Here is a 26,442-nt window from a genome sequence, read left to right on the forward strand (position 1 = left end):
CTCCCAGGTCTTTCAGAAAAACACTCCAGGATTGTAAGAATGACAAGAACTTATTTAAACTTTTAATATGATTACCTTACACATCAAAGGAATAGAAGAAGGATTTATAATTACAAGTATTTTTACTGAAATACTCAAAGGAAATCAAAGGAAAGGGAGAGGGAAAAGGATCTCTCTCTCTCTCTCTCTCTTTTTTTTTTTTTTTTTTACAAGAGGGACATTTCAGTCCTTCCTCCCTCTCTCTTTTAAGCCAGTGCAGAAAGGAGTAGATCAGGAGCTAGCCTAAAGTCTGGACCTGGACCTGCTGGGTGGCTGGGGTAGGGGTGAGGGGCAGTTGTTCCTGAGAAGGGACTCAGAGAAATTAGCCTTTGATTCAGACTTGAAGTAAGGAATGTGCCTGTGGGCTTCCAGAAAGAACAGCTGGGAGGGGCTGAACAGGTGCAAAGACTCCCAAAAGATTAGTGGAAAGAACTTCTCCAAGAACCTGTCAGACAGTGCCATTAATGGAGGACTTCTGTAAGGGAAAGACCGCTGTAAACAAAGGTAAAAGGCAAGAGATGGGGCCAGTGCTGTGGCTTAGGGGATTACGCTGCTGCCTGCAGCATTGGCATCCCACATGGCCACCAGTTCAATTCCGGATGCTTCACTTCCTATCCAGATCTCTGCTAATGCACCTGGGAAAAGCAGTGGAGAGTGGCCCAAGAGCTTGGATCCCTGCACCCACGTGGGAGACCCAGGCTCCTGGCTCCTGGCTTCTATTCTGGCTCAGCTCCAGCCATTGTGCCGATTTGGGAAGTGAACCATTGGATGGAAGATCTCTCTCTCTCTGTCTCCCTCTCTCTCTAATGCTGCCTTTCAAATAAAAAACAAATAAATCTTTAAAAAAAAAGGGGGGGGGGAGGGCAAGAGACAGACTGAGAGAAAATACCTGCAGTGATAAAACATCTGATTATTCCCAGAGCATGTAAACCCCTGCCTTCTAGGGGAAAAAACAAGCTAAATGTCAGTTCAGCTGAAAGAGTGGGCAAGGGGTGCAAAGAATCCATTCTCAGAAAAGCAGATGGACAAGTTATCTCAAGTGAAATGACAGCTCACAGCGTAGAAGAAAATACTTTTAAATCATGCATCGGATAAGAGTCTAATTCCAGTATACGTAAGTCTTAAAACTCAACAATAAAAAACAACTCAATTAAGAAATTAATAAAGGAGTTACATGTAACATATCTCCAAAGAAGAAGTGCAGATGGCCAGTAAACATAGGAAAAGATGTTCAGTGTCATTCATCAATAGAGATATCTAAGTCACCACCACAATGAGCTACCATTTCACACCCAGTGAGAGACAGTTTTAAAAAGACAGAGTATTTAGGGCAGGCGCCGCGGCTCACTAGGCTAATCCTCCGCCTTGCGGCGCCAGCACACTGGGTTCTAGTCCCGGTTGGGGCGCCGGATTCTGTCCCGGTTGCCCCTCTTCCAGGCCAGCTCTCTGCTGTGGCCCGGGAGTGCAGTGGAGGATGGCCCAAGTCCTTGGGCCCTGCACCCCATGGGAGACCAGGAAAAGCACCTGGCTCCTGCTATCGGATCAGCGCGGTGCGCCGGCCGCAGCGGGCTGGCCGCGGCGGCCATTGGAGGGTGAACCAACAGCAAAAGGAAGACCTTTCTCTCTGTCTCTCTCTCACTGTCCACTCTGCCTGTCAAAAAAAAAAAAAAAATAAAATAAAAAAAGACAGAAGTATTGGCAAGGATGTGGAGAAATTAGGACTCTGTTACATTGCTGATAGTATTGTTAAATGGAATAACTACTTTGGAAAAACAGTTTAGATCAAGAAGTTAAACATAGAAGCTGGCATTGTGGCATAGTGGGTAAAGTCACCACCTGCAATGCTGGCATCCCATGTGGGCGCTGGTTCATGTCTCAGCTGCTCCACTTCTGATCCAGCTTCTTGCTAATGGCCTGGGAAAAGCAGTGGAAGATGGTTCAAGTACTGGGGCTCCTGCAGCCTGCATAGGAGACCCAGAAGAAGATCCTGGCTCCTGGCTTTCGCCTGTTATAGCCGCAGCCACTGCAGCCATTTGGGGAGTGAACCAGCAAATGGAAGGCCTCTCTCTGTTTTTCCCTCTCTCTCTGTCTTGACTTTCAAGTAAATAAATAAATCTTTAAAATTAAAAAGTTAAACATAGTTATCACATAGCTGAGCATATGTCCAAGAGAATTGAAAACATGTATCTCCCAAAGACTTGTACATGAATGTGCAAAGATAAAAACTACCTGAATATCTGTTGGCAGGCAAATGAGTAAACAAAGTGAGTGACTGAGATGCCTGCCTGGTTTGTGAGGTGTACTCTTGTCATTAGACTTGGCTGGCATGCTTACTGCCGCAAAAAAAGAAATGAAAGAAAAGCTTCTATTCATACAATAGAATTTGGCAAGGAAATGGAGTGAAGTACTGATATATTCTGTAACATGAGTGAACCTCAGAATCATGCTATGTTAAAAAAAGAAGCCAGGTATAAAATATATATTATATGATACCCTTTAAATGAAATGTCTCAAAAAGGCCAATCTTTAGAGGCAGCAAGTAGATGATTAGTGGTTTGTAGAGCAGGGGATGGAAATGAGAAATTATAGACTTGGAGTTTTTCCGAGTAGCTGCACCGTTTTACATTCTCACCCACAGAGTGTGGACGTTCAGATTATTCCTTATCCCTACCAGCACTTGTTATCTGTTCGTCTGTTGATTATATTTGTTCTGGTGGATAAGAAGTGTTACCTCATTGTGGTTTTGATTTTCATTTCTCTAATGATTAGTGAAATTAAGCATCCTGTCTAGTCATTTGTATAGCTTCTTTGGAGAAATGTCTATTCTAATTCTTACCCATTTAAAAATAGTGTTGTCTTTTATTGTTGAGCTATAAAAGTACTTTATGAATTCTGGTTACAAGTCTCTTCCTAAATATATAATATGCAAATATTTTCTCCCATCCGGAGAGTTTCTTTTCACTTTCTTTTTTGTTTTTTAAGCTTTATTATTTGAAAGGCAGAGTGGCAGAGACAGAGATAAAGAGAAAGACATCTTCCATCTACTGGTTTACTCCATAAATGGCCACAAAAGCCAGGGCTGGGCCAGATCAAAGCCAAAAGCCCAGAACTCTGTCCAGTTCTCCCACATGGGTGGTAGAAACCCAAGTACTTGAGCCATCATCTGCTACCTTCCCAGACACATTAGCCGGGAGCTGAATCAGAAGTAGAACAGCAGAGACTTGAACTTGTTTTCCATTATGGGTTGCTGGCATGGCATGCAGAGGCTTAACCCACTACACCACAAAACTAGCCCCTCTTTTCACCTTAATGGTGTCTTTGGAAATAAAATTTTATTAGATCCAGTGTATCAGTGTTTTTATTTGTCCTATGTGCTTTTTTGGTATATATCTAAAAAGTCAGTGCCTAAGTAACTTCAAATCTCAAAGAGTTACTCCTATGTTTTCTTTGAAAAGTTCCATAGATTTATTTCATATGTTAGATCCTTGATTGGTTTTGAGTGAGTTTTTTGTATATTTGTGTGTATATTTTGTATTTTTTTTTTGTATATTTGTGTGTATATTTGTATATGTAATGTGAGGGAGGGGTCTAAACTCTGCATGTTGGTGTGATCTCTGTCGTTTGTTGAAACAATTGGGTTTTTACTGTTGAATTTTATTGGCACATTTATTGCAAATTGGTTGACTGAATATAAGAGCTTATTTCTAGGTCCTCAGTTATACCTCATTGACCTATATATCTGGCCTTATGCCAGCATCACATTAGTTTTGATCATGGTAGCTTTATAGTAAGTTTTGAAATTGAAAAGTCTAAATACTCCAATTTTGTTCCTATCTTTCTAGACTGTTACGACTATTCTGGGTTCTTTGCATTTCTGCTTGAATTTTAGAATGAGTTTGTCATTTCTGCAACAACAAAAATCCAGCTTCATAGTAAGGATTGTGTTGAATCTATTGATCAATTTAGGGTACATTGCCATCCTTTTCTTTTTTCTTTTTTATTTTTTGACAGGCAGAGTTAGATAGAGAGACAGAGAGAAAGGTCTTCCTTCTGTTGGTTCACCCCCCCAAATGGCCGCTACGGCCAGTGCGCTGTGGCCGGTGCACTGCGCCAATACGAAGCCAGGAGCCAGGTGCTTCCTCCTGGTCTCCCACGCGGGTGCAGGGCCCAGGCACTTGGGCCATCCTCCACTGCCTTCCCGGGCCACAGCAGAGAGCTGGACTGGAAGAGGGGCAACCGAGACAGAATCCGGTGCCCCAACCGGGACTAGAACGTGGGGTGCCGGCACTGCAGGCGGAGGATTAGCCTAGTGAGCCACAGTGCCGGCCCTTTTTTTTTTTAAGATTTAATTATTTATTTGAAAATCAGAGTTACACAGAGAGAAAAGGAGAGGCAGAAAGAGGTCTTCCATCCGCTGGTTCACTCCCCAGTTGGCTGCAACAGCTGGAGCTGTGTCAATCTGAAGCCAGAAGCAAGGAACTTCTTCCAGGTCTCCCACACAGGTGCAGGGGCCCAAGCACTTGGGCCATCTTCCACTGCCTTCTCAGGCCATAGCAGAGAGCTGGATCAGAAGTGGAGCAGTCGGGACCCGAACCAGCACCCATATGGGATGTTGACATTGCAGGCGGCGGCTTTACCTGCTATACCACAGCGCTGGCCCCTCACCTATTTACTTTCTTTCAGCATTGTTTTATAGGTTTCAGTGTACATATCCTACACTTATTTTATTAAATTTATTATATGAAGTATTTTTATTCTTCATGCTACTAGAAATGGAATTGTTATGAATTTTATTTTTGATTGTTTATTATTAGTATGTAGAGTTACAGTTGATTTTTATATGTGGCTCTTGTGTCATATAACCTTGCTGAACTTATACTAGATTTGCTAGTATAAAATTAAGTGAAAGCGGTTGAGTTTGCAGTGTTTGCTTGGCAGTCAAGCAGCCAGTTAGGATGCCTACTTTCACATAGGAGTGTCTGGGTTTAATACCTGGCTCCGTCTTTTGACCCAGTTGCCTGCTAATGAAAACCAGTAGACAATAGTGATGGCTGAAGTAATTGGGTCCCTGCCACCCTCACAGGAGATTGAGTTCCTGGCTCATAGCTTTCTCTGCAGTTGCTGTTACAGGCATTTGGGGAGTGAGCTAGCAGATAGAAGACTGGTCATACTCTGGTGCTGTGTGTGTATGTGTGTATGTCTCATTCTGTCTCAAAAAAATAAAATAAAAGTGGTTGAGTATAGGCATCGTTGTCTTGTTTCCTTTTTTTTTTTTTTTTTTTAAGATTTACTTATTTGCTTGAAAGACAGAGTTACAGAGGGGCAGAGGGAGAGAGAGAGAAAGAGAGAGAAAGGTCTTCCATCCGCTGGTTCACTCCCCAGATGGCTACAACGGTGGAACTGTGCCGATCTGAAGCCAGGAGCCAGAGGAGCTTCCTCTGGATCACCTACGAGGGTGTAAGGGCCCAAGGACTTGGACCATCTTCTATTGGTTTCCCAGGCCATAGCAGAGAGCTGGATCGGAAGTGGAGCAGCCGGGACTCAAACAATGCCCATATGGGATGCCGGCACTGCAGGCAGCGGCTTTACCCAGTACACCACAGTGCCGGCCCCTTGTTCCCTTTTTAGGTGGAAAGAATTCAAAGAATTCAGTCTTTCTCCATTAACTATGATATTTGTTTATGTTTTTCATACATGGTCTTTAACAGTTTGAAAAAGATTTTGAGGGTTTTGTTGTAAATGAGTGCTTGATTTTGTCAAACGCTTTTTCTGTGTCTACCAAGGCTATCATGTGGTTTTGTTTATATTTATCTTTATTTATATAGATTAATATATACTATGTGTTATATTAATCGATTTAAGGATATTAAACCAGCTTTGCATTCCATAAAGCCCATTTGATCATGATGTATCATCCTTAAGATGTTGCTGGGTTCAGTTTGCTGATTTTGTTACCTATATCCATGAGGGATATAGCTTGTAGTTCCTTTTCTTGTGATCCTGACTTTGGTATCAGGATAGTACCGGCTTCCACACACTGATTCAGGATGCATTCCCTTCTCCTCAGTTTAATGGGGAAGAGTTTGTGAAAAGTTAGTATTTTGTTTAAATATTGAATCCACCTGTGGGCCTAGGCTTTGCTTATAAGAAAATTTCGATTATTATTTTTTTCTTTTTAAATAAGTTGTTTAATTTGATCATTTTTAAGAGATTTATTTTATTTATTTGAAAAGCAGAATGACAGAGAAGGAGAGATAGAGAAATAGATATTCTGTTTGATTCACTCCCTACATGGTACAATGGCTAGGGCTGAGTCAGGCTGAAGCCAGGAGCCTGGAACTCCCATTCACGTCTCCCATGGGGGTGCAAGGGCTCTTGGGCCATCTTCCACTGCTTTCCCAGGCACATTAGCAGGGAGCTGGATCTGAAGCAGGGAAGCCAGGACTTGAACTGGCACTCTGATGTGAGATGCCAGCATCACAGGCCACAGCAGCTTAACCCTCCAATGGCCCCCGCGGCTGGCGCATCGCACTGATCTGAAGCCAGGAGCCAGGTGCTTCTCCTGGTCTCCCATGGGGTGCAGGGCCCTAGCACTTGGGCCATCCTCCACTGCCTTCCTGGGCCATAGCAGAGAGCTGGCCTGGAAGAGGGGCAACCGGGACAGAATCTGGCGCCCCGACTGGGACTAGAACCTGGTGTGCCAGCACCGCAAGGCAGAAGATTAGCCTATTGAGCCACGGCGCCGGCCTAAAGCTTACATATTTCTGTTACCTGAGATAGTCAGTTGCAGTAGGCAATTCTGTATTTTGTATACTTTGTATAACATTGTAGTTTTTAAAAAATATTTATTTATTTTAGAGACAGAGTTACAGAGAGGGAAAGACAGAGATTATCCACCCACTGGTTCACTCCCCAAATGGCCAGAACTGGGCTGATCTGAAACCAGGAGCCATCAGCTTCTTCCAGATCTCCCCGTTGGTACAGGAGCTCAAGGACTTTTGCCGCCTTCCACTGCTTTCCCAGGCCATTAGCAGGGAACTGGATCAAAAGTGGAGCAGCTGGGGTTCAAACCAGTGCCAATATGGGATGCTGGTGCCGCAGACGAGGCTTAACCTATTATGCCATGGCGCCAACCCCTCGAGTCAGTATTGATAGTCTGTATTTTTCTAGGAATGTGTCTGTTTCATTTGAGTAATCAAATTTGTTGGCATATAATTCATGTTATTTTCTTACAGATAGTTTTCTAGCCATTTATATATTCTATTGGTTAATCTGAAGGGGGGTTCATTTGATGTCTAATTTGTTTTATTCTTTTACATATTGCAAGGACTCTAAATATTGTGAAAACTTCAGAACTAAAATAAGTATTTTTTTATTCTCCTTTGTTTATTGAATTAACTCTTCCTTCAGCATTAGTGGTAAGTCCTCAAGGTTGACTTGATTCATAACTGAATGTGTAGCTTTATCAGCATTGGCTATTGGTTGAGTGTACTGAGCTGTGAGGGTGTAGTGTGAGGTCCTAAAGCAGAAGCTAGCCAGCCAGGCTCAGGACTCCCCATCTGCGGTCTTCTCTGACTGCTTTGAATGTGCCTTTTCTCATTGGAGGAATGAAGGAACAATGGGCCCAGGTGCCTGGATACATTTGGCATATACATGATTGTGACAGATGCTTCTCCTCTTGGGTTCGGTGGAAACCTAAGGATAGCTGGTGCATCACCTTGATTCTTCTTTCTGATCCCGGCCTCTCCTCCTCTGCCTCCCACTCCTCTCCCATCCAGAACTGTCCTTTTCCACTGCAGCCCCTGGACAGATTCCTCAGCCAGCTGGTGAGCAGGAGCAGAGCAGGCCGTATGTCACTTCTGCTGTCCACCACTTGCCTGGGGCTTCCTGTGGCTCCCAGCCTCTGCTGGTGTTGATTGGTAACGTGCATCTAGTCACTTGGACTGTCTCCTCCTCCTCCTATGTTAGGATACAGGTGCCTCTGTTCCACTTTGTCTGTCAGATTGATCCTGTTGACTGTATAATTTCTAGAAATTTCTGACTACTTCAGAAGTATTTCTTAACATTTAGGATTGCCCTTTTCCTCTTATCCCACTCTCCTGTTGATTTATCTGTGTTTTTATATTTCTTCTGGAATTTCTATGAGATTTTTTAAGGGGTGAGAAGAGCATTTTTTCAATCTTTTTAAAGTGACTCAGAATACAGATATTTTTGTAAATGATTTTAGGTATTACATTTTGTATCTATGTTGTGCTTTACCCTTTGCTACATAAAGATTGTTAATCTCAGGCCGGCGCCACGGCTCACTAGGCTAATCCTCCGCCTAGCGGCGCCGGCACACCGGGTTCTAGTCCCGGTTGGGGTGCCGGATTCTGTCCCGGTTGCCCCTCTTCCAGGCCAGCTCTCTGCTGTGGCCAGGGAGTGCAGTGGAGGATGGCCCAGGTGCTTGGGCCCTGCACCCCATGGGAGACCAGGAGAAGCACCTGGCTCCTGCCATCGGATCAGCGCGGTGCGCCGGCCGCAGCGCGCTGGCCGCGGCGGCCATTGGAGGGTGAACCAACGGTAAAGGAAGACCTTTCTCTCTGTCTCTCTCTCTCACTGTCCACTCTGCCTGTCAAAAAAAAATTAAAAAAAAAAAAAAGTTGTTAATCTCCTCAGTAACAAAATGCATGTTCCACACATCTTAAATAATTTTGGTGCAGTCATTTTAACTCTTAGAGTTGTAGTCTATACAAAATAATTCAAATGAGAAAGCTAACAGGTAGCAAGAACAGATGCAAATCTATGGAAAGCTGCCAAGACAGTGAAAAACTCCATCACATTGATCAGCCGAGGCATATCTGCAAATCAGAGGTTCTGCTTAGGGTGGTGCAGGTTGTGTACCGTGGGAACGGTGACCCTCCTGGAGTTCTGCAGTACACGGCCACCCTAGGCAGTCCTGAGAAGGCCAGGCTTCTATGCCCTTCTAGTTGTACAGCCCTGTTTCCATCAGGAGTCTTAGTAACCCCACTTCTGGAAACATTCCCCTGCAAAGACTCTTACTTTTCTAATTAAAAATTTAAAGCAAGCTACATATTGGAATTAAAGAGAATAGTTAAAATAAATGATTCATAGAAATAATTCTGTCATTAAAAGTGTTATTTATGATAGATTGAAACAGTGTGGTAAAATAATTGTGGTCTGAGTTCAGAAATCGAAATTGAATATTAATAGGAACACAACTGTGTAAAATTATATGGAAAAATACTGGAGGGAAGATAGCAAATGTGAATAGTGGTCTCTGCATGGTGGAATTATATATGATCCCTCCTCCTGTCATCATATTTTTCAAATCCACTATCATGAGCATGTATTACTTTTTCAGGAAAACAACAAAAATATTTTTTTAGCGTAATTATGGACGTCTACCTTGCTGTGATGTATTTCTGATTTTCCTGGACTAGCTTTTTTTGGTATTTTGATCTTATTTCTCAGAGCAGTTTTTGGTGGACCAGGTTTGATGAATTCACATTTAGAGGCAATAAAGAACTTAAAGAGATAGTTGCAAATAAATCTTGTTAAACTCATTCCCAGTTCCGCCACGGGACCCACCCCTTGAAATTCTTTCTCTTTCAGCTTGCCAGTGCAACGGCCACAGCAAGTGCATCAACCAGAGCATCTGTGAGAAGTGTGAGAACCTGACGACGGGCAAGCACTGTGAGACCTGCATATCTGGCTTCTATGGGGATCCTACCAACGGAGGGAAATGCCAGCGTAAGTGCGATTGGTCAGGCTTGCTGATGGCAAATGAGGTGGACTTTACATTGGAGTTAAATAGCTTAGAGGAAAAGAGCCATTTTATTTTGTGTACTACAGATCTTAGTAAGTCAGACTTGTACTGCCAAGTATCAGAGTAGCAGTTAAAGCAACAGCCAGGAATGGCAGCGTTGAGCCTTTAGTCGCATTCTGATGTGGTCACTGTGCTGAAGGCACCTCAGCTCAGGCAGAGGGCAGCCAGCCCAGCCTCAGAGGCACCCATCACCCAGAGGCTGTGTCTGTGTCCCCATTCCCAGCACCTGGCATACTAGAGATGCTGTGTCAATATTTATGGAAAGGAAGAAAGAACGATAATAGTGACAAAGAGTCTATCAAAAAGATCAGTAGTGGTTGCTTCAGATGGCAGTGAGAATCAGCCTTCTTTTTCCTCCAGTCCTTTGACCTTGGTCCCTGCAATGTTGCCCTTGAGTGACTAGAGATAAATCTTTAGCTGAAAAATAATGAATCCTCATTAAATGCTCTTGGTTTAATCTGTGTTTCCTGTCAAGCCCAATTCAGAGAAAATTGTTTCTTTGGGGAAATTACTGTGGCAGTAGTAATTTTTTAAAGCCAGATTTGACCTCCATTCCATTTCCTTCTCCCCAGCATGCCGGTGCAATGGACATGCATCACTGTGTAATACCAACACGGGCAAGTGCTTCTGCACCACCAAGGGCGTCAAAGGGGATGAATGCCAGCTGTGAGTACCACACTCCCTGTACTGCAGTGAGGACCAATGGCTATGAAGTTGCCAGACCACCACCCTGCAAGCTACCCTCTCCTTGTGCCTTGCTGCCATGGACTCTGAGAGATCTTTGGGTTATTAGATTAAAATGTTGCCCTTTCTGCCTCAGACAGGTGGCTCTCCAACCCCTTGAGGTTGTCAAGGTAGCAGCAATTCTTTAATATCTCTTCAATTCATGTTTTTATGTTTGAGTGACACTGACATTTTCCTGGGTTGGTAAGTTGGATTTGTTGTTTTAACTTGAACAGTTATTCAAGGTTTGATACATCAGGAGATTGCACTCATTCCTGAAGGATACTTGGAAGAGCTGGTATCCTAGTAACTCAGCGTCAGGCAGACTGAGGCTCAGACCCAGCCATGTGTTCACTGAGCAGAGTGCTCTTGAGGCAAATCGCTGAACTGTGCTGAGCCTGTTTCCTCACTCATCAATATGGGGACTAACAGTGATTGTTCTTGTGTCCTGGTGAGTTGAAAGACGGAGGGATTGACTGGAAAACTTCATAAAACACATGCATTCAGGTTTACATATTCTCTCAGGAGGAGACTTACGAAGTGGTTAGTATCGGGGCCGGCACCATGGCTTACTTGGTTAATCCTCCATCTGCAGCGCTGGCATCCCATATGGGCATCAGGTTATAGTCCTGGTTGCTCCTCTTCCAGTCCAGCTCTCTGCTGTGGCCCAGGAAGGCAGTGGAAGATGGCCCAAGTGCTTGGGCCCCTGCACCCGCATGGGAGACCAGGAGGAAGTGCCTGGCTCTTGGTTTCGGATTGGCGTAGTTCTGCCCGTGGTGGCCATTTGGGGAGTGAACCAATGGAAGGAAGACCTTTCTCTCTGTCTCTCTCTCTCACGGTCTATAACTCTACCTGTCAAATTAAAAAAAAAAAAAAAAAAAAAAAAGTGGTTAGTATCAAAGCATTGAGCTGAGGGAAGCACATACAGCATTGGTAAATTTTGCTTTCCTTAAAGAAAAATAGTAAAAATGCCACTGGTGACTGAGTCATTGCTAGTGGTATTCAAAAAAGAATAGGTTTGTGGACACTTTATAGTTTCATAAACATATTTTTTTTTTTACAGGCAGAGTTAGTGAGAGACAGAGAGAAAGGTCTTCCTTTTTCCGTTGGTTCACCCCCCAAGTGGCCGCTATGGCCGGCGCATTGTGGCTGGCACGCTGCGCTGATCTGAAGCCAGGAGCCAGGTGCTTTCTCCTGGTCTCCCATGCGGGTGCAGGGCCCAAGGACCTGGGCCATCCTCCACTGCACTCCCGGGCCACAGCAGAGAGCTGGACTGGAAGAGGGGCAACCAGGACAGAATCCGGCGCCCCAACCAGGACTAGAACCCGGGGTGCCGGCATCACAGGCGGAGGATTAGCCTAGTGAGCTGCGGTGCTGGCCCAGCATATATGTTTACTAGTTTCATGCTTCCCTGCAGCCAGTATGTGAAGAAAAGTCTAATAAAAGATTAAATTTTGGATCCAGTTCCCTTTAAGCAAAAATGTGGTAGAGCAAAAGTAATCCTGTTGCCATCGGTTAGGGCACGTAGCAGATGCATGAGGCATCCCCCAGTGAGACCCTCATGTCTCCTCCAGAGGTTATAGATAGCAGCAAGTGCCATTCATCACCTGGATGAAAGCACACACGTCCCAGCCTCCTCTTACCTGGGAAAAGTGCTGCACTCAGCCTTTCTCCTCCTCATCCAGCGGTTCATGGCTGCTGTGTTTGCCCACAGGGCTTTGTGAAGTGGGAGTCTGGAGCTAGCTGGTGCTTACAGACGACATCTGTGAGGAATTAATGTGCTTTTGAGTGTAGGTTATTTTTTTTCTCCAGAATGGTGACCACTTGTTCAGGAGTTTAAAAAAAAATGGCTTGTGGTATTTATTCTTCTCTCACTTCTATTTAAAGAACAGGGTCGGTTTGTCCAGGGATAATAGGAGGGAGAAATGAATATTTGAAAAATGTTTTAACTGTGCTTTTAGAAAAATGTGTAGTCCACATAAAAGTAAAAATGTGTTTTTCTTTTTAGTAAACGGGGCTTAGATTTATTGCATTTGGGTTTATGTCCTGTTCTTTGCCAGATGTTTGTCAGTTGTTTTTATATAATTGGTGGTGTGAGCTGCTGGGCAATTAGCACCAAAGAAGAATCCTTGTAAACTCTTGTTAGGCCATCTCATCTGAATAATAGTGAAGAATGTAATTATCGTGACTGAAAAACTGCTTGTAGCTTGTATTAAATACCTGCTTGATTGCAAAATGAACATAGATTCTGCTTTAAATAGAAAATAATCTTTATTTTTCTCCCTGTAGATGTGAGGTAGAAAACCGATACCAGGGAAACCCCCTTAAAGGAACATGTTACTGTAAGTATTTTGGCAATTCTTAATTCTAGAAGCACAGTAGCTCAGTAAAACTCCATTGTTTTCTTTAGCATGATGGAGAATGCTCAGTGCTATCAGAATATAGGAACCACTCTCGGAAGTGCCCGCAGACGTGGTGTGTTTATCTTCTGTGAAGTTCACTGCATTCATGAACACTGTTTTCAGATGTTGTAATTGTAGTCCTGACTTGTGTTTGTGTGTCCATGGCAGATAGCAGGGAAAGTCCAGGTATATGTACCTCTGGCTCTCCTTGTTTGTATTCTCTGGAAACCTTGCTTCATTTGCAATTACCATCATATTTCCTACTTCAGGATATGGAATAAAAGCAGAGTTCTTGAAATACAGTTAAGGTTTTATCATTCTCTCTAGAACTGATTTTATTAACCATCTCTTTAGGAATGAATAAGTAAAGTAAAATATCAAATTACTATCAGAATAAAAGGTGACTCTGGCAAGGGGAGTAGGTCTTTATGGGTGAATGTCTGTCTCCTGTAGGAAAAGCCCCCTGGTAGGCCAGATGATGGAACTAGAGAAAAGGAGGTAGTGTTACTACTAATGTAATGTAATTTATGCCTACTGAACTGGATTGGATAGCCTCTCCTCAAAATTCATGTCTACTTAGAACCTATGAATTTGACTTTATGGTTTAAACTTCTGGAGGAAAACTTCTTCACCTTGGGCAGGAAAAAAGAGTTCTTAGATGTGATTCTAAAAGCACAATTCATGAGAAAAAGCTTATTATTGAGATTTTATCAAAATGTAAAACCTGTATTTTAAAAAATAAAAGATTTGAGTGTTGTGGCACAGCAGATTAAGCCACCACCTGCTATACCAACATCCTATCTGAGCACTGGTTCGAGTCCCAGCTGCCCCACTTCAGTCCAGCTCCCTGCTAATCCGCCTGGGAAGCATCAGATGATGACCCAAATTCCTGGGTCCCTGCCATCCATGTGGGAGACCCAGATGGAGTTCCAGCCTCCTGGCTTCAGCCTGGCCCAGCCCTGGCTATTACCACCATTTGGGGAGTGAACTGGAAAAGGAACATCTCTTTCTCTGTCTCTCCCTCTCTCTGTAACTCTGCCTTTCAAATAAATAAATAAAAGATTCCAAAAGTAAAAAGCCACAGAATAGAGAAAATATTTGTAAATCATGTATTTGATAAAGAGTTTGTATTTAGAATTTTTAAAGAACTCTTCCATCTGAATAAAAAATTAATTCTAATTAAAAACAGGCAAAGATAAGGGGCTGGTGCTGCAGCATGGCAGGTAAAGCCACTTGCCTGTGGCACTGGCATCCCATAAAGGCACTGGTTTGAGTCCTGGCTCTTCTACTTCCAATCCAGCTCTCTGGGAAAGTGGCCTGGGAAAGTGGCATAAGATGGCCTAAGTGCTTGGGTCCCTGCACCCATGCGGGAGACCCAGAAGAAGCTCCTGGCTCCTGGCTTTGGATCAGCTTAGCTCTGGCCATTGCAGCCTTTTGGGGAATGAACAGTCTCTCTGTCTGTCTCTCCATCTTTCTCTCTGTAACTCTGCCTTTCAAATTAATTAATTAATTAAAGAAAAAAAACAGGCAAAGATTTGAATAGATGTTTCACCAAAGAAGATATATGAGTGGCCGCTAAACACATTGAAAAATACTTATTGTCATTAGTTATTAGGGATAAGCACATTAAAACTACATTAAGATACAGCCCTGGAATGACTAGGATCAAAAAGTAATACCATAATTGTAATCTCTTGTCTGCTTCTGCATTCAGTCTTTTGCAGTATGTCTCCAATGTAAAAAAAAAAAAAAAAAAAAAAAAAAAGGTTAGCCTCACGAGATTGTGGTTGGGAAACAGTTCTTAGGCCCCTGCACCTGTGGGAGACCCAGAAGAAGCTCCTGGCTCCTGGCTCCTGGCTTCAAATTGCCCAGCCCCAGCCATTGCAGCCATTTAGGGAGTAAATCAGTGGGTGGAAGATTTCTCTCTCTCTCTCTCTCTCTCTCTCTCTCTCTCTCTCTCTCTCTGCCTCTCTGTAACTCTGCCTTTCAATAAATAAATAAATCATTAAAAAATAAAAAAAAAAGATGCTGAGAAACTGAAACCTTTTTGCATTGCTTTTGGGAATGTAAGATGCTATTGTATTTTGGAAAACCATTTGCAGTTTCTTAGATGATTAAAAATAAACTTAAGAACTCCCCATTTCCCTCTTCCAGCAGTCCTGGCAATCACCATTCTGTTTTCTGTTTCTATGAATTTAACTACCCTAGCTGCCTCATTTAAGTGGAATCACATAATTATTGATCTTCTGACTAGTTTTTAAGTTTTTGAAGAACTGCGATACTACTTTCTATAGCAGCTATACCATTTTACATTCCTACCAACAGTGCATAAAAGTTCCTGTTTTCCACATCCCCACCAATACTTGTTATTTTCTGTTCTGCTTTTTTTTATATATATAGCCTTCCTTGTGGGTGCAAAGTGTTATTTCATTGTGGTTTTGATTTGCATTTTCCTGATAACCAGTGGTATTGAATATCTTTCATGTGTTTATTGGCCATTTGTATATCATCTTTGGAGAAAAGTCTGTTGAAGTCCTTTGCTCACTTTTTAGTAGGTTTTTTTGGTTCTTGTTGAATTGTGCAATACACTTTCTAAAGTTAAATTTTACAAACTTTGGCCAGTAAGCGCTCTCTAAAACTGTGTTCTTTTGCTATATCACATTAGTCTTTAAGTACTTTGTTCCTCTATGAAATAATATAACCAAGGAATGTAGTCCTTGCTCTCGACCTGGAATCAACTATTTTTCAATGGACTCCTGGTTTCTGTTACATCATTAATTTATATCTTTGTGTCTTTAAACAAAGCCTAGCATATAATAGGTATATAGTTAATATTTGTAGGTGAGTGAGATTGGAGCCTAAAATCTCAACCAGGGTCATGATATAAAGAGGATTTAGTGGGTTAATGCAAATAAAATGATACAACTCAGATTTGATTTTCTTTGACAGAACCTGGTTATGGGTGAGGTCAGAGTGCTTTCCTTGCTATTGAGTTTATGACAAAAGTGGTCTGTATCTCTAGAAACTTTAGTATTTTGTTTGGTTTCTATTTTAAAATATACATCTCTGTCTCTTTCCACAGATACTCTTCTTATTGACTATCAGTTCACATTTAGCTTGTCCCAGGAAGACGACCGCTACTACACAGCCATCAATTTTGTGGCTACTCCTGATGAAGTAAGCTGATTTTTTTTTTAAGTCTCCCTATTTTGCTTTAAATTTGTGCAAATCTTCTTCTTGGCCACTATGGGTGGAAGTACTGCCTGAGTAGTACTCTACTCTGAGTTTCCAGGGTAGAGAACCCAGGATGATCCTTAGAGTTGCAGGAAAAGATTGTTAGAATTTACATTTTTTAAAGATTTATTTATTATTTGAAAGAGTTACACAGAGAGAGAGAGAGAGAGGTCTTTCATCCGCTGGTTCACTCCCCAGCTGGCTGCAACAGTTGGAACTGTGCCAATTCGAAGCCAGGAGCCTCTTCTGGGTCTCCCATGCAGGCACAGGGCCCAAGCACTTGGGCCATCTTCTACTGCTTTCCCTGGTCATAGCAGAGCTGGATTGGAAGTGGAGCAGCCGGGACTAGAACCAGTGCCCATATGGGATGCTGGCACTGCAAGCGGTGGCTTTACCTGCTACGCCACAATGCTGGCCCCAGAATTTACATTTTATTTATTTTCCATCTGACAGTCAAGACCAATATTGAAATAAAGTTTAGCAGGATCTGATATGCACAGTCTGACACTGACTACACATGTACATGGTTTGCCTGTCAGTCCAACACAGCCCCATTTGGAAAAGGAGAGAAGGTTGCAAGGGAAGCTCCTCCTTCAGAGAGCAAATGACAGAACTAGATTTAAAATGACTGCAAAAACCAACCAGAGGCCTAGATGCATCTGCAGAGAAACTGCTGATTAAAATTAATGCCACCGATCATTTGGACTCGAATACTATATTGCCTGAACTTTGAAGTGCCTGATTTTGATTGGTTAGGTTTGTAGAGTGTTCTGTTAAGCTATATGCTTTAGTCTTTGAGTATGATTTTAAAGATTTACTTATTTATTTGAAGGGCAGAGCTACAGAGAGAGAGGAGAGACAAAGAGAGAGATCTTCCATTTGCTGGTTCACTCCCCAAATGGCTGTAACTTTGGGGCTGGGCCAGGCCAGAGCTGGGAACTAAGAGTATCTTCCTGGAATCCTATGTGTGTCGCAGAAGCCCATGGACTTAGCCCATCTTCTGCTGCTTTTCTCAGGCCATTTCCAGGGAGCTAGATCAGAAGTGGAACAGCCAGGTCTTGAACTGGCGCACATATGGGATGCCTACACAGCAGATAGTGGCTTAACACATAGCGCCACAGTGCTGGCCCTAACCTGTTTTAAGATCTTTTAAAATGAAGAGTTTCAATGGGAGAAGGAGCAGGAGATGGGAGGGGTGTTATGGGGGGGGGGGAGCCATTGTAATCCATAAACTGTACTTTGGAAATTTATATTTACTAAATAAAAGTTTAAAAAAAAATGAAGAGTTTCAGCATGATTGAATCCCTTTGCAAAATATAAAGATACAGCATCTGATTAGTTTGCCAAAATAATTTCTTCACCCCAGTAAAGAGATTTACTAGTACAATTTAAGTGAAAATTGAAAATGAGTATTATAATTTACCTATCATAGCCAACAATGTACTACTGTTTGGCTCAGTGGATTTCTCAGGGCTATCCTTTTCAGCCACTATAACCAAGAATCAAAATAAATTGGACTAGTGCTTTGAATTGCTGTGTCTCTGAGTGGTAAGCAAGGTTTTCAGAGCTGAGAAAGTATCCTCAGTCACATTTCTCTTAAAATATTTTTAGTGGGAGAAAAATATTTTCAAATTCTGAGTGAATGTAATGAGAGAATTTTTTAAATTTAGATTGTCTGGGCTTTGTATGCATTTTTAAAATCATTTCCAGTTGGGAGACATTTTATACTGTATATATAATCTTTGAATTCAGCAGCATATGAGTTTAAATTATAAACAAATATAAACTAGGACACTGAATCAAGTGTTTTTCTGAGAACATTTCAGAACAGCTGCCCAAAGGATCCTTATGAGCCTGATTCACCTAACATGGGTCTGTGGATGAAAAACATATACTAAAATGGGCATCTTTTAAAAAGATACCTTTTGGGGGCAGGTGTAGATCCAGCTGGAGTTCATGGCCCCTGCCCTCATCGCATCCCAGTGGCCCTGTCCCAGCCATTACAGCCATTTGGGAAGTGATCCAGCAGATGGAAGATCTCTCTTGCTCTGCCTTGCAAATAAATAAATGCAAAATAAAGATAACTTTTTCATGGAGTTAGACTTAGGGAGGGAAATAAACTTTTATTTAGTGGATATATTACTGGTATTATGGAAAATTTTTGGTTTGAATTGTCTTTTGAGACATTGTAGAACATTGTAAAATTTAACTATTCCTTTATCTTAAAATATGGAAATAGCTCATTTCTGTTTGTGCCTTTCATCAGCAAAACAGGGATTTGGACATGTTCATCAATGCCTCCAAAAACTTCAACCTTAACATCACCTGGGCTGCCAGCTTCTCAGGTAAAGACACACCTAGAAAAGACCATCCACATAGTGGTGATGGATGAGAAATGTTACATAGGAGTGGAGAAAGGGGGCTCTGGAGAGAGACAAATGGTTTTGAAACCTGCCTTTTCTACTTACTTGCTGTGAGACCTTGACTGAATGTCCAACCCCCTCTCAAGACCATAGAATGATTCCTCTGTAAAGTGAGAAGAATAATGCTCACCTCCCAGAACTGTTATGTATAGTAAATTGTGTTGTATCTGCCAAGGCTTACCAGTGTCAGGCTCAGTTTATACTGAACTTCCCTGCTACCCCCACTTACACCCTTGCTGTGGCTGCTGCTCTGGCTCTGCCGTCAGCCTCCACATCTATGCTTCAGGAGACAAAAATGCAAATGATTCCTGGTTTCAAGGGAAGAGAGCATTTTAAATAAAATGAGATTTTAGTAGTTATGGAGAAATATACTTTGGAAATGCAATCAAGCCGTAAACACACCATTTGCTATCTAGTTTGTCTTACTATGATTCACTGAATACTCACTGGGCAGAAAATCTAAAGAAATAAAGGATGGCGCTCATGTGATGGTTAATAAGGTAACCATTGCATAACTTGGTAGTTGGGCAGATAGACCTGGATTTGAATTCTGCCTGTTACTTACCTGCATTATATGTGCTGCTGGGCAAATTACTTAGCTTTCTGAGCCAGTTTATTCAAGTGTGCAATGGGATAGTAGAACACCTCTTCATATAGAGTGTTGGATGGCTTAAATGAGATTAAAAAAAAAAAAAAGTTCTCAAAGCAATGCTTGAAGCATGGTAAATTCTAAATGCTAGCTGTGTTTCCTCATCATTTCAAGTCCATTTCGTGATCTTTATTGAGACTTAATTTCGTGGCTGTGGGAGGGTATGAAATGTTGAAGGATTGTCTGGGAATAGGATGGAGTTACACCAGATCAGGTGAGCTCAGGGAAGACTGAGAGACTCCTTCAGCCCCTCCCTCCTTTGCTAACCAGTGAATTTGAGGCCACTGCTGCTTAGGAAATGAGGGGTGAATCATGGTCCCCGAAGTGGGAGTCTGGAGCTTTGCCAACTGGTATAAAGGGGACTGCAAAGGAATTGAAGTGTTATGCACAGAGTAATCGCCAATGTTGTTAATAGGATTCCTGTAGTGTCTAGTTTCATGGCCACATTTGGCCTAGTTTAGTGCAGAGGGAAGGTGCAGATGTTCCTGATAAAACCGTTCTGGTCAGGTGCACAGGCTTGTCTTGTCAGCCAGCAAAACTTCAAGTTCCAACTCCACCTCTTGCTGGCAGTGTGACCTGAGGCAGGTCACTTAATTTCTCTGAACCTCGGTTTCCTAATCTATAAATGAGGTTAGTCACAGTGTTGTTGAGTTCCTAAAGACTGTTCCGGAATGTTGTGGGTATTCAGTAGATGCTAACCATTTCAGTCTTTTCTTTCTGACAGCTGGAACCCAAGCTGGAGAAGAGATGCCTGTTGTTTCAAAAACCAACATTAAGGAATACAAAGATAGCTTCTCCAATGAAAAGTTTGATTTTCGCAACCACCCAAACATCACTTTCTTTGTTTATGTCAGTAATTTCACCTGGCCCATCAAAATTCAGGTAGGAAATGCTTTTTGTCTCATTCCTACAAAAATGGTAAAATCTCTTTAGAGAAGACTACATTCACTAAATTGGGACTTGTGGTTAATGAAATGTACAGTGTTGCTTTCCTTTGCAATACTGTGTGGCAAAGGAATGCTGAGCACATGAATACTGTAAACAAGATAGTGGTGGAGGTGGCTTGTATCACTTCTGAAGGAAATTAATGAGCACTTTTGAAGGCAAGTTGGCACATAGCAAATTTTGTGATTACAAATGTATTCATTGCTGCATTGAGGACTTGCCGTGTAAAAGCCTGTAGGGCTCCACAGAGAGCTTCAGTTCTGGAGTAAGGTGGATGTAAAGGAAACAAACACATGCAATCAGTGCAAGCCAGAGTGTGGAAAATGACATAAAGACCCCCAGGGAACTCTCAGAGTTGAAAGGAGGCCAGCTGGGGTACAGTGGGAGGCAACATAATGACATCATACATAAAAGCATTGGCCTGTGGTTAGATGGATGTAGGTTTGATTTCTGGCTGCCTCTCCAAGTCTCAGATTCTTTGTGCATGTGACCTGGAACGCTGCTTATGAGGATTTGTGTTCCCTGCTGCGGTCTCTGTTATTGTCAACATTCCCTTGTCCCCCATTCCCAAGGGAAAGACCCATGGCCCATTTGAGCTTTTTATACTCATATCCTCTGAGGCTTTTCCTCAGTACTTCCCATTTGCGATCTCCTTCATTGGGTGCACGTGGAGGTCAGGGATGGGTGGACTTTGTGGGGCTGATTCACTGGCGGCCATGAAAGCACGGTTACTGGACTGGGGCTGTTGCTGCTTGCTGGCTTTCAGAAGCACAGTCAACTTCTGAAGCAAGTCAGACCACTCCAGGTGGGATTGAAACCTAGTCCTGGTGGTTATGTCTTCATGCTTTGGGACTAAGGAGCCATCAGTCTTGTCTTTTCTGGAATGTGGAGGATGGGAACTATGTTAGAATTTTTCACACCACCCTCTGTCTTTTTCCCATCTAGATGGTCTGTGAATTTATCCTTCAATCTGTTCCTCACTTTGCTCCTGCACACTCCCTTCTTCCTTCAGCACATCCAGAAACCACATCAGTCCCCTCACCTTCACTTTGCATAACTTGAATCACTCTTGCCTTCCCGGTCCTTTCTTTTCCCAGTTCTCTGACCAATCATTTTAAAGAACCCTCTTCTTAAATACTGAGGTTACCTTGGATTCAGACTTTATCCACTCCTCTCTTTATGGTAATTCCATCCTCTTCTCAGACTTTGCCACCACATCTGTGGGCAGTCCCCAGTGCTCTGTCTCCAGCTCAGTGTCTTCTTGAGTGCCACACCAGTCCTCCCAGCTGCCACATAGCAGTCTGTGCCTGGTTGGTCACTCACTCACAGGGTCCTTGCGCTTGGTGTGCAGTCTTTGGTGTGATTTGAACCCCAGACTCCCATGCTTCCTTTCTCAGTGAACCACACCACTACTCACCCTGTGACACAAGCCAAGGAGGGCCTGGGAATCACTTGCATTCTTGGGATGAAGCCAACTTAGGCTTGATGTGCTGTTTCTTTACTTTACACATTGTTGGATTCTGCTTGCTAACATTTAGATTAAATTTTTTATTTGTTTCATGAATAAGAATGTCTTAATAGTTTTACTTTCTGTCCTTGTTATCAAGGTTTAACCAACCTTTACTAATTATAATTTGAGAAGTTTCTCTTTCTCATATTCTGAAGAGATGTAAAGTTAGAATTACCTGAACCTCAAGTACTTAAAATCATTTTATTCTAATGTTTTATTTGTAGAGTTTTTTTTAGCTTTCTGATTCCACTTCTTTAATAATTATAGGATATTTTGGATGGTCTCTTTTATTTGATCACTTTCAGTCATTTTTCTAGACATTTATATAATTAATATATATATATAAGAATATATGAGGAAATCATTATGTTAGTATGATGTAAGGACTCACAGAACTCAACAGTAAAGGAAACAGAAGACCATGAAAAAACATTTCACCAAAAAGGATACAAATATGGCAAATGACCATCTGGAAAGATGTTCAGTATCAATAACCATTAAAGAGATACAGATTGAAACTACAACAAGGTATTACTCCACACAGTTCAAAATGACTGAAGCAAAACACCAAAGCCAGAGCAGATGGAGCAAAATTGGACCACTCATACATTGCTGGTAGGGGTGTGAAGCAGTTCAGCTACTCTGGAAAATAGTTCCATATTTTCTTATAAAATTAAATTTTCACTTACTCTGAAACCCAACAGTTGCATTCCAGGTCATTTGCCAAAATTAAACAGCTTTATTCACAATAGCCCACACTGGAGATAACCCAAATATTCCTCAGCAGATGAATGATTAAATAAGCTATGCTACACATCCACTGTGGAATAATATATGGTAATAAAAATGAATGGATTATTGGTACAACTGCTTCAGTAACCAAGGAAATTTTGCTGACTAAAAAAAAAGTCTTAGAAGTCCACAAACTACATGATTCCATTTATATAACATTTGAAAATAATAATTTTAGATACAAATATACATTCCTGTGTTGCTTAACAATAGAGATGCATTCTGAGAAATGTGTAGGCAATTTGTCATTGTGTGAACATCATGAAGTATCCTTACACAAACCTATAAAATAGGCCCTGGCCTCTTGTTGTGATCAGGACACAGAAAATACCAGATATCTGACGCTGCTGCCCAAGTAACATGGGCAGTTTTCACAGTAAACTTTTTTTGATAAGTAGGAGTCATTGCTGAAATAGGAGTAAAAATATAGTATAATAAAAACACAAACCAGTATCATAGCCCTTTATTATCGCTATCAAGTGATATGTATAGGACATAATTGTATGTGCTTCTACTTTTACTCAGCTGGCAGCGTAATTGGTTTGTCTACACCAGCATGAACATGAACTACAATGCATAGCTATGACGTTACTAAGTGATAGGAATTTCTTAGCTCCATTATAATTTCATGGGACCACCATTTGTATATGTGGTTTGCCATTGACTGAAATGCCACGATTATATACATATACAACTACACACACTGAATCTATCTACTGAAACTTCAGATTTCTGTGACTTCTGATTCTGACCTGTCAAATCTGTTTTAAAAGGGCTTATCTGGTTAGGTCAGGCCCGCCTGTACCAAGGAAAGGGAGTATACAAAGTGTGTACACAGCAGAGTGGGATTCTTGAGGATCATGTAAGAATTCTCCCTGCTGTATTTAGGCTACATTTAGAGTGGAGCAGGCAAGATGTAGGTTGTTTCTCTGATCCCAGGGCAATGGAATTGTAGGCTGTACTAAGTACAATTTTAACTTGGTAACAGCTTTTTTATGTTTTTATTTATTTATTTATTTATTTATTTTTGACAGGCAGAGTTAGAGAGAGAGACAGAGAAAAAGGTCTTCCTTCCGTTGGTTCACCCCCCAAATAGCTGCTACAGCCGGCGCACTGCGCCGATCTGAAGCCTGGAGCCAGATGCTTCCTCCTGGTCTCCCATGCGGGTGTAGGGCCCAAGCATTTGGGCCATCCTCCACTGCCTTCCCAGGCCACAGCAGAGAGCTTGACTGGAAGAGGGGCAACTAGGACAGAACCAGTGCCCCAGCTGGGACTAGAACCCAGGGTGCCGGTGCCGCAGGTGGAGGATTAGCCTAGTAAGCCGCGGCGCCAGCCGGTAACAGCTTTTAACACAATACATTATAGTTATATGTTATTTGTTAGATTATTTTTATTTAAAATACTTGATTTAGGTTCTAGTAAATAAAAGTTATTGACTTATTTTAAATTGAGATTTTTTTTCATACTGGCATACCTCATTATATTCTAAATCTAATTGAATGTCAAGCTTTTGTAGCTGAAAAGTTGACTATTATTTCTGAGATCCTCAGCGAAAATCTTGACTTTGACTGCTGCTGGTTTTCCCACTGGAAGGAGGGCCCTGTGCGTATAAGCAGGCTTTTGTGCTGGAGATAGCCTGGCTGTGGCCAAGTCTGAGCTCTGGTTTTTTTCCTCCCAGGGCCCTGTTGCTCCACCCTCTGAAAGTCCCTGAAATACCTTTAGAGCCTTCCTTCTAGAGGGAGCTCTTCCCCGTGCTTACTTCTAAAAAGTAGTAATTTTAAATTTAAGAATAAAAAAGGTGTTGATTTTCTGCTTGATGTTTTGGTGCTCTTTGCCTGGGCTGGATCACTCGAATAAGATCCGCTTAAGAAAGCTGCAGACGGGAGCACTTGTGAAAATAAACGATGGCGTGCTCACTACTTAGTTTGCCAAGCTTTCCTTGAAAAAGCAGGTAAGTTTTATTAAGCATGTGTCTTTTTGCTCTTTAGTACAAATGACTGCAGTATTTACAAACGGTGCCTCTAGACCTGTAGCATCAAAGTGTCCTCCTGCGAGAGCCCAGTCAACACTGGCTCTCCCTGCACTTGGGATGGTTTCTGCTGAGCGCTGTGTGGAGAACTGAGCTGGCATCTTGCTGGGTAGATGCCTCATGTTCAACAAAGAGGCCACATGTTTCTTTATTGCTCTCTTTTCCCAGAGCCTTAGCTTCCTAGGTGTAGCTTAGCTTCCTATGGCTCCTACACACATAGACACTCAGCAGCTGTACAAATTGAGTAAACACTTAAGGAAGAGAGTAATGTCTAGTGCAGTAGAGGCAATTCAGTTAAACTTCACTATGGCTTTCAGTGCAAGCAAAGCCTTTTGGCCTTTGGTCCTCATTTTTTAAAGTAAAGTAACCGAGGAAATCTGATTATCTACTCGGAAATTCATGTAAACATTGGTGTTGTGAAACGGTAACGCTAAACGCCAGTTCCTTCACTGAACCCATCAGAATTCTTTCCTATAATTAGGAACAGATCCATACCTGTAACTGCCAGCTGAGGGAATTGCGAGCTAACTGTAAAAATTGGTGAAGATGTAGTTAAGCAAAAACACCCATACTGCAAAGGCCTGTGTGTGGGCGGGTAGTGGTTGTCTTGGGGCCAACCATTCCTGTTTTCTGGCTAGTTGCTCTGTGAGTGGGTGCCCTACCCTCAGCCCCTGCTTTCTGAAAACTGTCCTAATTGTTCTCCCTGGTCATCTGGAGCCCAGCTGGCTTCGGCCATGCCCATAGTTCGAGAGGCAGGTATTCAGGAAGGCGAGTGGACGGGCAGACATTGTGAGTGGGAAGGTGGGTGGGGGCGCCGGGGTTCTGGCTTGTTATGGACTGTGCCGCAGAGATTGTTATTGTAACATGGAACCAATAATGAAGCTCTCTCCGTGCTGGCCATTTGATCTGCTGTTTTATGTAAGAGGCCAGTGTTCACCAGTGAAGGCAACACAGAATTTATATTGAGAACTGGGCATTCATTTAGATTTTAGGGTTATGTTTATGAGTCCCACCAGGATTGCTGTACTGAACAAGGAATGTGTGAAACTTTTGTTCATGTGGATATACTTTTTTTAAATGACAGCTTTATTGAGATATAATTCACATGCCATACAATTCACCCATTTAAAGTGCACAATTCACTGGTTTGTAATATATTCAGAGTTCTGTAGCCATCACCACAACCAATTTTAGAAAATTTTCATCACCCCTAAAAGAAGCCCATTATTCCTTCCCCCTGCTGGCAGCTACCAGTCTATACTTCCTGTCTCTGTATTTGCCTGTTCCAGACATTCCGTATAGATCTTTGACTTAGAATGCTTTCAGGGTTCACCCATGTTTAGTACGTTTCAGGATTTCATTGCCTGTTAAAGCTGAACATTCTACTGTATGTATATATCACTGTTTATTCATTTGTTGATGGATACTTGGGATTTTTTACTCTGACTATTATGAATAATGTCAGATGTACTTTTAGTGTTTACATGAGGTACTTCAAAAAGTTCATGGAAAACAGAACTGAAAGATAAGTTGAATTTTCCACAAGCTTTTAAAAGTCCTCTCATCTTTATTGCATAATAATAGTAGTGTATAATTATAATGGTGCTAGATGTCTGGACCTTATGAGTTTTGAGAATTACAGCGTCATGAAATACATTTAGAACTAAACTGTACTTAAAGCATAAGCCTTTCTTTGTTCTAGATAACATTTAAAGTTCTTGTATGGCCTATGCTCTTCATTATCAAGAAAAGTTTATGATTCCTTCTTGCTGAAAGTCTCCTCTCCTGCCTCACCTGTGGCTTTGGCTCTTTCTTCTCAGCTCTTATATGCCATCCTTTCCTTGGGATTCATCCAGACCCTTTCTCC

The 26,442-nt window shown here is 42.1% G+C and overlaps 1 protein-coding gene across 1 annotated transcript in view; it reads left to right on the forward strand.

The window, feature by feature from the left end:
- ATRN (attractin) overlaps nucleotides 1-26,442 on the forward strand; it is a 161,263-nt gene that overhangs the window by 107,079 nt on the left and 27,742 nt on the right. The window contains exons 19-24 of the mRNA XM_002710922.6: nucleotides 9,655-9,792; nucleotides 10,441-10,534; nucleotides 12,881-12,933; nucleotides 16,076-16,170; nucleotides 18,494-18,572; nucleotides 20,024-20,181. Of these exons, the coding sequence (XP_002710968.1) occupies nucleotides 9,655-9,792; nucleotides 10,441-10,534; nucleotides 12,881-12,933; nucleotides 16,076-16,170; nucleotides 18,494-18,572; nucleotides 20,024-20,181 (617 nt within the window). The remainder of the gene's footprint in view (nucleotides 1-9,654; nucleotides 9,793-10,440; nucleotides 10,535-12,880; nucleotides 12,934-16,075; nucleotides 16,171-18,493; nucleotides 18,573-20,023; nucleotides 20,182-26,442) is intronic.

The sequence above is a fragment of the Oryctolagus cuniculus genome, chromosome 11, assembly GCF_051225735.1.
Source record: "Oryctolagus cuniculus isolate XC-2025 breed Fujian yellow rabbit chromosome 11, ASM5122573v1, whole genome shotgun sequence".
NCBI classification, from domain to species: domain Eukaryota; kingdom Metazoa; phylum Chordata; class Mammalia; order Lagomorpha; family Leporidae; genus Oryctolagus; species Oryctolagus cuniculus.